The following is a 17,449-nucleotide window of genomic DNA, read 5'->3' on the forward strand; positions in this document are numbered from 1 at the left end:
GATTTATAGGATGAAAAATGCTTAATTATCAACTCGTCTTGATACAACATATAGATATATACCATTAATACCTTTGTAACAGGAACAATGAAATCAATAACAAACCAATATGGTAACGTTGTATAATATACTGAGATGCTTTTCATATAAATGGTCGATTACAAGCAAACAATAAACGATTATCAATGATGTCTCGAAATATTGGTAGACTTGTAACATATGACACTTACTTAGATTTTTTATTAGTGAAGTTGAAAAAATGGAGAAAAATGCTTCTAAAAAAAGAATGGTAAGTGGAGTGAATAATGTGCAGTTTGATAATGTCGCGTTGTTACGGTTGTCCTAGTGAAATAATAATGAACGTGTTTGAATAACGGTATGTTTTATAATTTATTTCATACTCTTTGATTATTTTAATGTTCTCTTATTCAAAAAGTTAGTTGATTTTTTTCAAATTGAAATCAATTACAATTTTTTACAATTTTATTATCAATAATTTCATATGAGATCTATGCAACTTTAGAGTCTGCCCATGTCTGCACCAACATACACTATTATTATTGGGAGGAATTTTAAATATAGTCAACTTTTCTTAGCTGTTTAAGGTATATTTTGTTTTATATGAACTGATTGATAACCGCATTATGCAATTTTATTGTATCTCTCTCATTTAACTGAATCTAATGCTTAGAAATTAAAGAATTTTTTTGGTGGTATCTTTCTGTTTCACCTTCTCGTTCATGTTTTTGTTAACTTCAACGATTGATTGATTTTTTTTCTATTTCTTTGTTGGTCTCATCCATCGTCGTGTTAATATATTGTATGATATAAAAATGTTATCTATTTTATTAATCATTTTTTCATTTATTTTATCCATTCATTCTTCTGTTGCTTTCTTCTTTTAATTCATATTGTCATTAACTGTTTTTACCATCTTGAACAATGTTATCATGTCATTTATTTGTTTTTGTTGTGTCATTTCCATTTTTCTTAATAATATTGACATATCTCCATTCACCTGCTGTTTCTAATTTGTTGCTGTTTGTTGCATAGTGTTCAACTACACAAACCAAAATATAGCATTGGTGTTGTCTGATTCAGATAGGAAGAGATGCAATTACATCGAAACTTATTTTTTCGAAAACGATATAACTCATTATTCGTCGCGGTATTAGCCAGTAGTTGTTTTCTTCAAAAATTGTTAGACCTCGTTTTCCAATTATGAAGAAATTCGATACAAGAGAATATTACAATTCATTCAAATCTTCCAGTAATTTTTTTTCACAATATTTGATTTTCATAGTTTTTATTTCCACGACTATGATATAAATTTATATATTTTATGAATTAATATAATTTAGGTTTGTAAAAAAATAATATTTTTATCATTCTTTGTCGCCCTCACGTGGATGCATTTAGTTATCAGTTTATATCATTATTTAATGTGAGAGCATCTCATTCATACTTTTACAATTTTATAAATTTAATTTACAATGGCATCGGATAGCGATAATGAGAGTGACGTCTATGTAGATGATTTGTCGCAAATTTCAAGTAATGCGGAATGACGAATGACGACTAATTATTTGGATAAGGAAAAATTAGAATTTTGCCAATAGCGTCTAGTAACGAAGACAGTAAATCACTGATCACTGATTTAGTCACAAAAAGGTCATTTATCAATTATAGAAAAAAATTAAGGACAAAGTGATATTGTTGTGCAATTCAAAAAGTATAAGATATAAGTATAAGAAGATAAGATGTGGTTTAATTATTTCTTGGATATACTTTATCTTAATACACGATTTTTCTTTATTTATCATGTCAGTTTAATTTAACCTTGGCGATCACAGTTGGGAAAGTGTCTCTATCTTTGGTTATTTGCAAAAGTGAGTACGCACTTCGTATGTTGAATCATTCTTGAATGTTTTCCAACTAGGGAACTTGCCTTCTAGATACATCCTCGACCTCCAATTTTCCCATGGATAATAAGCTATAAAATTCGATAACGGCTTCCCCTCGTCACATTGGCCAGTTAAAATTTCTTCTTATACTTGACTACAAATGTTCATCAGTTTTGTGTGTTTTTCAATGAATTCCAAGTATTTGTCTATGTATTCACATTTTGGTTAGGTTGGAAATTTGGCCTTTGGCGATTAGTAACGCATATCATGGATAACGTGACCAGACGTCCCGTTTTGAACAAAAGCGTAATTGTGAATATTTATTCCCTTTTTTTTAAATAACACGATTCTAGTTGAAGCTCTTAAGGAGTTTTTTCCGAAACTGAATCGGAATATCTACAAATGCTTGGTTATAGCAAAACCAGATGGCTTGCTATTATGCCTGCCTTGGAGAGGGTTTTAAAAATGTATTATCCTTTAAAAAGCTACTTTTTGAGTATTGCAAAATGTCCCCTATTACTAAAAAACTTATTTGAAGATCCCACCTCCGAATTGTGGCTTTATTTTTCACAAACTCAATTATTAAGTTTCCATCAAGCTGTCTTGAAACTTGAAGGTCACACTGTATGAACAATTGAAGCTGCATATAAAATCAATAAATTAAAAGACAATTTAACTCCAAGACCAATCAGTTCCTTCCATGTATAGTTCGACAATGTTGAAATTGAAAGAAAATTGTAATGATATCGATGAAGAGTTTGTGAAATGCATGGCTACTGAATTTTATAAAACAGTGGAGCAGTGGACTTACCAAAGAAATTGAGATATTTTATTGGGTAGATTTAAAAGAGGTCCCCACAATGGAAGATATTCGATTGGATATATTAATTGAAAAGCAATTTATTGACTGAACTTTGACGAATTTTCATAACATTACCACGGAAACTTGTTGGGTGGAAGTATTCAAATAAACGGTGTTGAAGGTTTACTTCGAATTCTCAGTAAACTCGTTCATTAATGAAATGCAGCTGAAAGGAAATAAGTAAGCTTCCCTTACACAATCCAGCCTTTTAGATATTTGCCCTCGGTATGGATTATCACTTAAATATATTTCAAGCTATAACATCTTTGCTTATATGATAACAGTCAGATTGCATGCCGCAAACCATCGCTACATAGGTGTCAAAAATTTGAATCTGAAACGTTTGGTAACTTATTTGGTACTATGGTTTTCTGGAATATATCAAGAGATCCAATGATGATCTGGTGCCTCTTTCATAAGTCTCCATTATAATATCTAGAATGCTTTTTATGCAGTCTATTTACATGTACTAGTTGGAATCTCTCTCAGTAAGTTACTAATTTTTATTTGTGTCGTTTTATATTTGTAGCGTTTTTTTATTCGTAATTTCAATAGATAGATTTTCTCTATTTTTCCACATCTTAGTTTTATATCCTCCTAAGAATTTGTTGTTTGTTCTACGCAAACAGCACCGCAATTATTACGTTGAATGTTTTTTTTTCGGCGTTTTTTTTTAAATTTTACATCCTTAAAATATTTTTATGGATTATTTATTCTTGTTAAATGAATTTATTGGTTGGTGGAAAAGTATCTACGAGGATTTTTCACAAAGTCTAATGGTTTTCAGTGTTTGAGTGCACAACATCTCAGCCGACATCTGGTTCCCGCAATGAGAATAAGTTTTTCGTTTTAATTTAAAAAGCGCAATAGAATTGAAAAAACCACGAAAATTGAGGTGGAAAAAATTGATGATTAGATTAGTTATTCACAATATCAAAGTTTTGATTAGTTTCATGAACTTTGTTATTTGAAATTGTTAAAGAAAAGCTGGACCACAACTATTTTTGTCCAATATGGGCACAAAAATTGTTTAAAGATCTCTACACGTTTTTGTCATTTTCTGAGCTTTATAATATGGAATCATTACTGGAACGAACCGTAGTTGGTGGAACAGTTCAATTATGTGACAATATTAAACAAACAAACAAAGAAAATACTTTCAAATTTGTCGTCAAGGAATATTATGACGACTGTCTTTCAAGGTAAGCAAAGTAGATAATGCTCTAGAGCCTGGTACCCGGGCGGTATTGCCGAAGTTTGCGCAACCTTAGAGAGCAGTTCAAAACAAGCAATAAGGAGGAAAGAACCTGAAATTTTTCTTTCATCAGTTCTATTGTACAGATCTCGTCGCTGGCTAGTAACACAGTACTTCAATGACGACGAGGAGATCCAGGTGGGTTGCAGGTAGCACGATTCTACGACAAAAGAATTCTGAAGTTACCGCTATAAGTGCCTCAATTTGTTCGATCATTTTGTAGAAAACTAGAAAGTTGCTCTTTGAAATGTAAATAATTAATTTTGTATATTATACTTTTCTAGATGAAATTTTTTATTTTAAACTGACGCGTTCGAGTATTTCTACGATGAATTTTTTTTCTAATCTACTGAGTTTCCCCAGACTTGGTGAAAGTGTTCAACAAGATCAGTAGTATTCCCGCTCATCTTGAAATTATTATAATAAAATCGTTGCTTTACCTTCCCTATTAATGAGTAATAATTAATATTTTGGTTTGGTTGCTGTATAAATGAATATATTCTTAACAAACTTCTTTTAAGTCTTCCAGAAATTATACAATCAGCAAGAATTCCAGGTTATTATATATCATATTTAGTAATATACATTTTGAAACGAATATGTACTAGGTAGTAAGCAAATATATTGGATTTAGTAATCTAATGAGCTCAAGATTGATCATATAAATTTGTAACATCAATATTTACTGCTTCCAAACGTTGTCACTGTAAAAGTTATGGTTTGTTAACCATTGGGTATGAACCGCCCCTGGCCTCCAGATAATAGTGTAGAATTATTTATTCCGTCAAATACACTATATCGACATACGTAATCATCCATTAAAAATCCATAACGTTCGAATGTATAATTAAGAAAATATTCTTAAATATAAGTTCTGATTTCGCAGCTTTAGAGGCCTATATCTCAGAGATGAGGGGTCATCTACTTACTCCAGAATTTTTCCATCAAGCTCCAGAGCACCCTATATAACCATATAGAATCATTTTGGAATTTAATGATAAATTATTTTGAATAAAAAAGTAGTTTATTCAATATTACATCATAGACTAGTATCTGCTATCACGTCTATGGAGGATTCTGCTCCAAAAAATTTCTCTTCGCGTTTTAACACGGAAACACACTATTTCTTTATTTCAGAAGCTGTCAATTAAATAAAAATTCATCCCGTAGATTCTTATTAAGCATCTCTTATGTTGAGAGACAAGGTTTTTTAAGACACATTTTGTATAAGTGTTGCCCATTCCAGATCAAGCAGATTTTAGTCTGGGTGATGTGGCGGTTATACTTTTTCAATAATTGTCTATTGTCAGAAATGCATATAGATTAAAGTATTTCACGAGCATTCCAATCTAAATATCTTATTTCGATTATTTTCTGTAGCAAATATAGTCAACTTAAGTTAGGTTATAATGTTAAGTAAAAAGTTTAAAATGCTGACGAAAAAGTATTATATACATTCATTTTGTTTTTATTAAATATCTTTTCATAATTTCCTCTGAAGCAATAATAAAAGCTCGTAATAAGTATCATTGAATTTCTGTCAGACAACCTAACCAAGAAATGTAATGTCTTTATTTTTATGATTATTTTTTTCCGGATTTCTTTAAATCCATTTATAAAAGAACGAACTTTGTGTATACGAGAAGGATCCCAGAGTCCCTGAGAGTACTTGGCCCAATAAAGGAAACACAAAGTTTTGGAAAAAATTACATCCAGTTTCCATCCCTCTCTATACACTTTTCTCAACCATGTTCAATCAGTTCGATACCCTTTTTATAATAAGAAACGTCAAGCTTCTCAAAATATCCATTAATTGCCGACATCACCTCTTTATTGTTGGAAAATCCAAGGGGCTAAATCTGGCGAATATAGTGGTGCATTGTCTTGATGAAACAACACTTTCTTCTTAGTCAAATGCGGCCGTTTTTGCTTGATTTCTTCGCTCAAACGTTGCAATAAGTGCCTACAGCTGGAGCGGTCTTTATTTTTTTTTGGAACCGATTCTCTCTTTTCAGTCTATTTTTTTATTGTTATTGACATTTCTGGCGTCGTCACCTCACTTGATCGACCTCTGCGATGCTGGTCTTCGCAGGTCGTACGGCCTCGTTTAAAGTCTGCTACCCAATATTTTACTGTTGACAACATAGGAACAGTCTTACTCAGAGTAGAATCTAGTTCAGCTTTTATATTGGTTGGGCTAAGATTTTTCAAATAAAAGTATTGTATCATATAATGTCCAGCTTTTTCCATATTTACAAATTCACTGAATACGTTCAATGTTGATGGCTGCTAAACAAATATTAAACAACGTAGCGTCTTCAAACTTGAAACATATGCTGGCCAGACCAGGTATTTCTGGGACCATCCTCTTATTATGGATATTAAGACTCGCGTCTGAATAAGGCTTCGAATCTAGGAATGATCGATACTTGTTATTTACGATTTACCTTTAGTTGCAGATGAATTTGGCTAAGAGTATTAAATGTATAATAAATATGACATTAAAGTCATATGCGTATTTTTTAGCTACTAATATTTACGTATTATCCACTTAAAAATATGAAAACAAAAAATTAAACATTGTTAATGCTCTCTATCATAGATTTAGATGAATGAGAACAACAATAAATAAATCAATATTTTCGAAAATTTTAGGTTCTTAACTAAATACTTTATTGAGAGCACCGCATCCGTTTCTTGCCGTTCACCGACTCGTTGTGCTCATAACAATTTTTGGCATCACACATTTTCACCACAGAGTTCAACATTTCATAAGCTCTATTGCAGCTTAAAACAAAATCTTATGTTAAACATCTAAATTCAATTCTAAACAACTGTCTCAATGTCAGTTATATTATCAATACTTATGGTTTTTTCATTTTTGGGAAGAGCCAAAAGTTCTATAATAGTGACCAATATGGAGAGTAAAGCTGATTGGACAAACAAGAAGACTTTTACCAGATCAAATCTCGCTAACCAGCAGCAAATTGTGGCACGACACTTTGTCATGGAGAAGAAGAAAGCTGTGATTCCCTCTATAAAACTATTGAAACAACTCAATCCAATGCTAAATAAAATCAAATCGATTGAAGTGAAAATCTTTAATAGAATACTTAAAATTATAATCATATAAGAAGTCTTGAATCAAAAAAGTAAATCAACAAAAAAGATAAGATATAATTGTTACTTAATCGATTATTAGTGAGTAGGTTAAATTATATAGGGTGTAGAAATAAAGAAATATAAAGTAAAGTAAATTTTCTTGATGGTACACTCTTTTATAAAGAACAAGGACATGTAACTCTAAGATCGTACATAAATTTGAAAATATATTGAATGTAAACAAGAGTGTTTGTTAAAGCATCACGTATTTATAAAAACATATTGCAGTATTCAAAAATTGAGAGAAATAAAATAACTTCATTATTACACATTAATGCTCATGTTATTTGTTAAATGAATAGTTTTTCCTCCTTGTGCCCCCATTACAATGTGAATACGTCTTGGGATTGTGGGTTTGTGGTCATCAATTTTTGATTATCAACTTTTGAATTTGTTCCATATTGCCACCATATTAAGCTTACTTAAAATGTTTGCATGGAATAATGGAATCGATCTTCCTAGTGTGTTGAGCAATTAATACAGATAATCCTGACTTCTCCTAAATGATTAATTGGCAATACTAGCACAGTAGAGATTCGTATTATCGTCCATGAAAATAAAATTGGGAACAAAAGCGTCAAGAATATTTTTCATGCCTCTTGCCCGCTGTAGACAATCTCCAACAACAAAATTCATACCAGTAAAAACTATAACTGAATCCCCTCGATATCTTATTCTTTCACGAATATAAAAATCGTCCTCCTTGTTTTTTGGAGACTCCTTCGCTACCTTTAGGTGGCCTCAAACAATACTTGAACTCATTCGTAAGTCAAACGGTGCTCCAATCTGCGTAAGTCTAGTTTTTAAATTCCATTGCAAAAACAAGACGAGTTTTGCGTTACTCCACGGACAGCAGAAGATTGACTCTAATTATTTCGGTGACGAACTATTCACCTAAGTACAGCCACAATTTTCACTTTGTTCAGACAACAGAAGATAGATACCTATTTTTTAAACATTAGGATACCATAAACAGATCATCATGGGCAGAAATTGTTTTTCTACGGCGTTTTAATTTAGTTGCCAATTTCAACAAATTGATGAGTGGTTCTTTGAGAAACCCTCGGCCGCATAACAAGCACCTTGCCTAATCTAAAACAAAAGCGTAAGTTCGTTTTATTGCAGTTGAGTCTGAATTGTAAAAGTTTTGATGTTAGAATCAACACGAAAGGAAGTAAATTTTTTTCTAATGGAATTATTAACAAAAACTCAAGATTTTTGTGTTTCTAAGAAATATAAAAAATTTAAAAATACTTTATATAAGTTTATATAATACTTATAGAGAGTCTCTTTAAATCATTAAATGCTAAAGAATAAGTTTTAAGATCTAAAAATCTCAATAAATTGGAAATATGTAATGCACCTGATTGTATATAAGTAGACTATTGATATGTTTTCACATGAAATTGATAGACGTGGCTAATGTAATTCGAAACAACCACCAAGTCAGGCGATTAGATAGTCTGATGGTAGTCGATATTTAAATGTTTTGAATGGGGAGATGTAATTGAGAAGCATACCGCTGTTGTGATGTTAATCGGCTTACTCTCAATTCTCACTAAATTATTATATTAAATTATTATTAAATGTTTTTACTTGTAATAACGATATCATCATTACACAATATCTTTCCAATAATGCGCAGAATGCATAGTGAATAATTAAGATTGAAAACGAACTTATTGTTGAAGTGAATAATACATAGTTTTTTCTATGAGTTATTCAGAGAATAATTTCTGAACATATTACGCAAAGGGGTGACCAAGATTAAGATATTGTTATCTAAAAGTAGTCTTTAATGGCTGACAATATATTTTTCTAATTGGTATTTCAATCAGTTGAATTCAGAAGGATTTTATCTTTATTTGCATTCGCACTGTTTTCTATTCAGTGCGCAACATTGTTTATGGCAATTGTCAGGTACAATAAAATTAAGAAATACAGCTTCTCGATGCGCGTAAGTAACTTATAAAATACACCGTTTACTGTTATCAAATATTTATTAATATCCAATAATATTAGTCCTAAGATACCTTAATTAGTAGAGGAAAGTCTACCTTGTAGGTACAAATACTCACAGGCTCAGTCAAGTATCATGTTTCTTAGGTGATAGGTGTACTGTGCTATTAGCAATTTGGATTTTTTTTGAATATTTATTTGAAAATATGAGTTTAGTATACCAGGACGTGCCAGTGGGGCAACTGTATGATTCTAGATATTCTCCAGTTCAGGTAAATTTTCTTGGAACGAAAATTATATTGAAACACACAAAATATACATACCAAGTAAATTATAAACAAACCGAATTATCAACTTTTGAATTTTATTTTATTGCATTGTTTTTATAGTTCTCGCATTAATGCTGTTGATAATCAAAGTGCCACAGTAAATTTCATTTTAGGACTAAAATAATTTAAAAATATCTTGAAGATAATAGAATTTGATATAGTTATATAAAATCTTATCATGTTTTGGTTTCTATTTCAACAATTTAATGATCTACCTAGTTGTAATGATAATAATTAATATTCTTGTATATATTTTGGATATTGAATAACTATTTATTTAGATACTCATAATGAATCTCGATCCAAATCCATAGCATCTTTTATTAATCCAACTGGTTTTGTTTCACACCAAACACTTTTCAGTAGGCTCGCTTATCCGTTTCCCCTTATACTAATTCTTGGTGATATTGTTAATTAAATGTAGAGTAAAATGTATTATTATACAATATTTTCCTTTACCATTCCACTTTTCAAGTTTTTTCTTTCGATTAGAAAAACAGATTTTTACGATTTCAAAAATTATTTTATTCTTCCCCGAACATTAATGCACTTGTTTCAGTGAATTTATTTTTGATTTCATGCCTGAAGTGGGCTATCAAAATTATGCATCCGCGGTTTACATTGCTTCTTCGTTCGATTGGAATCATAAATTTTTTGAAAACAACAGAAAGCTTGTCGAATAGACTTAATGTTTTGTAATGGTTTTTTCAATCGTGTAATTTATTTTACGAATTTCTAATTTAGTTGATCCAATATATTACAACAATACTCTATATTTATTTTTCACACAAGCACAAAAAAAATCACTTTATATCTAAAAAAAACACCTTTTAATACCATTTCTGGACCCTAAAACGCTTCGCTTAGGTACCGGGTTTACAACATCTCTTAGTCTCTTGTTTTGATTCTGAATCATAATGGTAGATCGAAGTCTATTTACAGTTATAAAAGACGCAGGAAAATCTTTCTAAAACGCTTCAATTGTTGTTGAGAAGGACGCATACAATTTTTTTGTTCTAGTTCCCATAGATCCTAGTATACTCTAAATATAGTACTCACACTTTTTGAACATTCTTAATGGGTCGTCCTCAAGACTTGTACGACTAATCTTAAATACAGCAATGCATGAATTGATATTGTTATTGAACAACTTGTTGAATAGCTTATAGTAAAATGTGTTTTTTCATAGAATTCATTTCGACACTATCTTATTATTTCTAAATTTATTTTAAGCAAAGATTTTAATATATTCTATGGTATTACGACTTACTATATGAATATCGAAACACAACTACTTCAACTAAAACTTTTTGTTTTCTATCATTAGCATACTTGATTGGATTTTCATTATTCGAAGAGAGTGGCAAAAACAGTTTAAATTATTTATAGATAACATATCAATTAAATATAAAAGTTGTTCAGTTTTCTTTATCATTAATTGATCTTGTATATAGAGACAATTTCTAGAATTTTCTGAGTATTCGTCATTAGATAGTAAATAAATTATTTTCGTCATCGAATAAAAAGCGGCTCTTCTTAGTTTTTCTGAGCATCTTTGTTATAGAAACAAATCGTAGCCGACTCTAGTGATAACTAGTGCATAAGTACTGCAGTTTTGCAAATAATAATGATTTTCTATAGGTTTGTTCCAACCTGCTAGTCGGGACTGTACTTGAAACGGTTACCGGAAGCGTTCTGCGCAATCTCCGATTATGTACGGTTCTTGTAACAGTACTTGCTATCAACCAAGAATCGAAAAGACCGGCACTGAAACGGTTCACAAACGATACTATTGCACAGAATCGTCACCGTACCAAGAACGGTTTTTTGATGGGTTGGAACGAACCTTATACTATCCGAAAAATTAATTTAATACGCATCAGCTCATAATACTTGACTGGAAAACGGCGAACCTTGAAGACAATGTTGAATAATCTACGTACTTTCCGATTTACGTTGTTGCAGTATTTTTATTTATTTGAGATACACCAGTGTATTCTTCTCTTTCTATTCTTGACTTTTGTAGTCTTGGAGTGGTATATTTAAATGGCTGCATTCACACTAATGCAACGCATAGTATGAATTTTTTGGGACGTGCATAGACAAGATATCTAAACACCCAATGCACTACTTGTTGTTTACTGCAAACGTCTAGGGCTCCCTCTAGACGCGCAGACTTCTTATTTAATAGTCAGACCTCGTAAGATCTCGCTAATGCAAGGCTTGGTAATTTATATTTTTCTTGTTTTTAATTTGTTGAAACTTCTTCCACCACCACTATTAAATTAAAAACATTTGGGATAACAAATTACTATTTACTACTAACAATATTCCAAAAGTTCATTTTTGGTTTGGAATAGAGGTCATACGAATGATCAGCTTGCTCAGGAATGTGGGGAAATGTGAATTACAAGTTCATGGTGTATCTGTTATAAGAGAAAACACTTCCATCCCACATTTCTTAATAACGCTCAATAAGGATAAGAAAACTTTGAAATCTCAATTTAATTCATTTAGTAATTGGCATTACAGATTAGAAATCTCGATTGAAAGTATTCTGTAAGTTTCTGGATTAAATTGACCTATTTCGATAATTTGATGAAAACATTTTTACCTCGATTCAATTTTTTCTTTGATCCCCTATCACTGAATCACTTGATAGACTTTCTTAACGCACTATCGCATGTTTAAGGGATGCATTATTAACCAGTACTTATGATATTGAAATGAAACTTGAGGATTGAAAACAAAGTATGGGATCACAATAATTGCTATTTAAATTTTTGTCTTAACAATAATGATAATTTCTGACTCTCACTAATATTTATTCTTAAAAATAACCTCAACCACGACATTCTGCCATTTCAGTGCGATTAGTGTTTTTGCAGTGACCTAAATATATTAAACAGTACTGTAAAAGTGGCGTGGTGTGAAAATGGTTAGTGAACAAAGTTACTGAAGGAAAAAATTTGTCAGTGTGACAGAAAAAATCGGTACTATGCTTGAATTGATCAGAAAAAATCTCAAGGTATATCACATACCTTGAGATTGACATTAGTATTACTAGCATCAACAACATACTCCATTATAATTTTCTCGCTTTGCATTCAACATGGCTTAATCAATATTCGCGTCGACAGTATATTGAAATGTTGAAAAATTCTTTCAAAAAAAAAATGTTGGAATCTGCACAAGACAAGCTAAATATATAAAAAATATTCACAGAGCACATCGAGGCAAATGTATTACAACAGACAGTCCTTGTATGCTTCTTTTCAAAATTACGAACCATATTCATTCAACTACGTTCCAATTTAAGTCTAATTGCCTTCCACTGAGTATGATTCACTCAGATTAAAGCTTCATACGCCGCCTAACATTAATTACGTGTGCTGGCTTTCATACTGCGTCTTTAACTATGCTCGTAACAGCAATAAGAAAATATTCGGCAAAAAGTTTTGCAAATATGATAACGCCCAATTTGTTTACAAACTGATTAAACCACAATAAATACATTTAGTAAATATTAGCTTGACCGTATATAGTAAATTTATTTAAATTGTTAACAAATTGTTAGGCAAGAGTTTACTTTGTGACGCCGCACAGAACAAACAGTTGGAGGACAATAGTTAATAGGGTGCATAAGTTTATTGCAATGATATATTCGAATCTCAAATATAGAAGTCTGCTTTCATATTCAATTGGCAGCTCTATACTATTCGATTTTATTTTCATATTTATTACTAGTTTCTGCCTGCATTTTGTCCCTTAGATACAGTATTTAAAGAGTACTGAAACGTGTGTAAAAGACAAGTGATAGTTACCAAGCAAGCATCTACCATGAAGCTTGTAGTGTAAGGCAAAATAGCCGTTGCTTTGCTTAAATCAAATTTCTGATCAGTTTCTTGATGTGTCCAAGTATAGTGATATAATAAGGAATGCCAGTAAGAAATATAAATACTGGAAATGCAAGATAAACATGATTGAGGACAAAGAAGATAGAAGATAGAAATATATTGGGAGGCTAAAAAAACTGCAATTAAATTATAAGAAAAAGAAATTGGATGAATAACAAGAATTACATAGAAATAAAGATTGGAATTGGTAAAAGCATTTTATAGGAAAGTGAATGAGGTAACAAGCCATTTTAAGGTGAAACAAAAATAATGAAAATAAAAGCAGAGAAGTGGTAGAAAGGGAAATCTGATAGGAGCCATTCCAACATTTGTTAACGGAAAATATATATAATGTGTAGACGAACTGGAAGAGCAGAACGGAGAAAAGGGAGAAGAAATTACAAATAAAACAACAAGAAATGATGAAATATATGAAATATAATTCATGAGAAATTCTAAAAATGGAAAGAATCCAGGAAAAGAAGAAATAAATATAGAACTGATGAAGTATAAAGGAAGTGAGTTGCATGAACTACTATATAAATTGATAAGAAGAACTTGGTGAGAGGAAAAAATGTCAAAAGGATGAGAAATTGGTTAAATGGTAACCATACACAAAAAATATATCAGCAACAGCGCCCAACAAATAGAAAAATTACCCTAAATGTAGGTTATAAAATAATGTCGACTATAATAGAAAGACGATGTGAGAAGGTGACCATCTGATTACATATCCTCTAGATCATTTTTTGATATTGCCAAAAGAACGATATCTTTTCGAACTAAAAAGAACTCTATTTATACTGAATACAATATTCATACCAACATTCACAACTACATGAGCTATGTGCTCTTTAAACCGGAGAATAACGGATCTCTTAGTCTGCCCAATATACTTCCCGTCACATTCGCCATAGTCAATTTCATATACCTATATTACTTTTTTTGAAATTTTGTATTTCATCCTTAGGTTTACCCAACAATTGTTTTAATGTATTATTGGATTTGTAAACCAATTTAAAATCCAAATATTCCATCTAATTCTTTTGTATAAATAGAATTGAAAGGGCTTTTTTGTTTTTTATTTTGGCTTGGGTTCGCTCTGATACCTTTCAAATTGATTTATAAATCCAACAATACTTTAAAACAATTGTTGGGCAATCGTAAGGATAAAATACCAAGTTTGGAAAAGAGTGGTATATATGAAATTTAGCTGTGGTGATTGTGACGGAAAGTATATTGGGCAGACTAAGAGATCCGTTATTGTCCGGTTTAAAGAGCACAAAATTGTTAAAAAATTGATCCAATAAAAATTGTTGGATGCATTTGAAGAGAAATTGCTAAATGTGAGAGTAGCTTGAGAAGGGCAATTCTTTATGACCAAATCTATAGTTTACTAGTCAAGGAATAAATGTGAAGATTCCTGCCAAGGAGGTTTTCCCGCTGGAAGTAATTTTCGCGGGAGAAGGTTTATTAGTATGAAACAAGTCAAGTTACTAGATCTTAGTTTACCTTCAGTCTCTGAAGACAATAACTTGGATATCGAAACGCGTGGATCTTATTTTTTAATTCAGGTTTACATTCAAAATGCAAATTCGTTCAGTAGTTTCTATAAGATTGTACAACAAACATGCACATTTTCATCATCACAACAATTACATTTACAAAATAAGACGCCGTATATTGTCTGCTCTATACAATATTGCACCACACCAATTTAGAAGTAACCTTTTGTGTCTTCTACATGTCTACATTGTCAAGGAGAAAGTTGTTGTCCTGGTAAAGTTTTACACTGTTTATTAAACAATACAAATAAAATAGTATTGTCGTAGATATTTTATTTCAAGTAACTCCAGACTCATTTCTCCAGATTCCATTTTGTCATTTCAATGATTGATTGATATTTTGCAACTAATCGTATCTAATCCTATTTTGCACATGCTTGTTTACAACAAAAATCCATTTATTATTATTAGAAATACACAGTGTGTCATGAGAAAATACAGTTAATGAGTTTTTACATAATCAATTAAACCGCATCTGTCTCAACTAGTATATTTCATAGCCTCAAGTGTAGAGACGAGTAGAGACAAGCTTCATTCCTTTACGGCATGTCTTTCTGCTGCTTAAACCTATTTTTAATCCAAGCTGCAAAAGTATTTAAGAAATCTTATGAAACTTTAATATCTTGTGTATGGCTATAATGCTGAAACAAAAATTTTCAATCCTCGCACCTCGCACCGAAAAGTCCCGTCAATCATTGTTTTATATTGTTAGTCGTATCACAAATCGCTCATTATTTGAGAATTATTGTAGGTTAAAAGTCTTCGTGTATATCTGGTTTACTCACCAGATTTAGCATCACTTCAATTCTTTTCAAATTCTCAGTGTCCAGAAAAAGCCAAGACAGAGCAAGTGTAATCCATTTTGAAAGAAACATTACTTTAACGTTTGAATATCCGACTAGAATTTTTTACTATAACCCCGACAAGGTACTTCCGCAACCTTGTAAGGTCAGGATAACCTGACAAGTATCTTATGTTGATGTAACGCCGATCACTAATGAGATCCTAATGTCCTTCTATGGACATAATCACGTTTGCCTTACATTTTCCTCATTAGATTTTCATTGTACGTATATATGATATCAGGATTACCTCAAATACTTTTTGGTCAGGTTCTTTGTGCGTGATACTGATCAGATTATCCTTATATGCATAGTTTTATTGTTAGAATTGACGTATGTGGTCCTACTTGAATCACTGGTATGTATGAGAGTAAAAGGTTCAAATAAACAAACATTATTCATAAAAATACACTATTTATCATAGAAACTCCTGAGGTGAGACCTAAACTTAATGTGGGCAAGGTACATTTCGCGAGGCCCTCTGATTGTGCAAGAAGGAGGGAATATAAAATAAAAAATCACTTGAAATTTTTATTTTTTAAAAAAACACTAATTTTTGCTTATACTTCTTTGGAACATTAAAGAAAAATGGAAAAAAAATAATTAAATATAAAGAAATTTTCTACTTTTGATTTTACTGAGCTCCTTAATGACTGGTTCGTAATTTATCTTAGATGCTATATCTGCCAAAGCTAAAAGTCTTTCTTGATCCATAGTATTTCTTAAATAATTTTTAATTAGTTTTAATTTTGAAAAGGTCCTTTTAGCGGAAGCAGACTATAGGTATTGTTAACAAAATTCTACTGTTATACTGTTAATATTTGGGTAAATTTCTTTCAAATCGTACTCTTTGATATATTGCAGCAGATGTTTCACCTCTCTAATGCAGTTGGGTAAATTTGGGATTCTCATACATCTCATAAGGTTGGGAGTCACTGCTCTCACCTAGTTGCAGGACTGTGTGTAAATCTGGCAGTTTTTCAGTATTTCCTCTTTTGGAATTTTTTTTAACTTGTTTAAGCCATACAGAAAACCAATATTTTCAAAATGTTCATTTAAAGACATAAATCTCAATTCTAAGTTACTTATCACAGAATCAATCATGGTGCTAAAAAGGTCTGTTTCATACCGGCTTTTAAGTCTCTATATGTTGATCGCTGCCTTCATAATCGAACATCCTTTTCTTTTTGGCTACACTTTTATTTTTAAAATCTTTTGGCAAATCGTAACTACTTTCCTTAACAAACTGACGAGCGTCAGAAAAGCGTTTTTTGAATCCAGTTTGTCGAGATTCTTTGATCCAGTCACAAAATGTACGCAAATGCTCCAGAGTAATGCTTAAATGGACTTCTTCAGATTGCCAAAATTTGCTTATGCTATTGACACGCGTTAATAACTCACAGCATATAATATGTGATGATATGATAAATTTCCAAACTAAACATTTAAAACGGATTCGCAATCACTAAGTGTCCCATTGTTCCGTTTGGCATTTTAAGTTTTCTATGCATTCAACAACATTATCAAATTGCAGTTATACAGCCTTCACCGCCTGTATTCTGCTTTCCCACCTTTTGTCTGATAAAGGCTTCATAGTAAGCTTCAATTTATCTTCCAGCGTTTGTTGGAACTTGAAATTTTTTTACGGTCAATCTAAAACTTACTTTGGATATTG

The 17,449-nt window shown here is 31.3% G+C and overlaps 1 protein-coding gene across 2 annotated transcripts in view; it reads left to right on the forward strand.

Moving 5' to 3' along the window:
* The first annotated feature begins 211 nt into the window (after positions 1 to 211).
* Positions 212 to 17,449, forward strand: part of LOC130896060 (chloride channel protein 2-like) — a 56,998-nt gene continuing 39,760 nt past the window's right edge. The window contains exon 1 of one of the 2 annotated variants that reach the window (XM_057803847.1): positions 212 to 289. In XM_057803847.1, the coding sequence (XP_057659830.1) occupies positions 260 to 289 (30 nt within the window). In that variant the 5' untranslated portion in view covers positions 212 to 259. Of the gene's footprint in view, positions 290 to 9,261; positions 9,415 to 17,449 lie in introns of those variants that run through there. The other variant, XM_057803844.1, reaches the window with a different exon arrangement.

Source organism: Diorhabda carinulata, chromosome 6 (assembly GCF_026250575.1).
Source record: "Diorhabda carinulata isolate Delta chromosome 6, icDioCari1.1, whole genome shotgun sequence".
NCBI classification, from domain to species: domain Eukaryota; kingdom Metazoa; phylum Arthropoda; class Insecta; order Coleoptera; family Chrysomelidae; genus Diorhabda; species Diorhabda carinulata.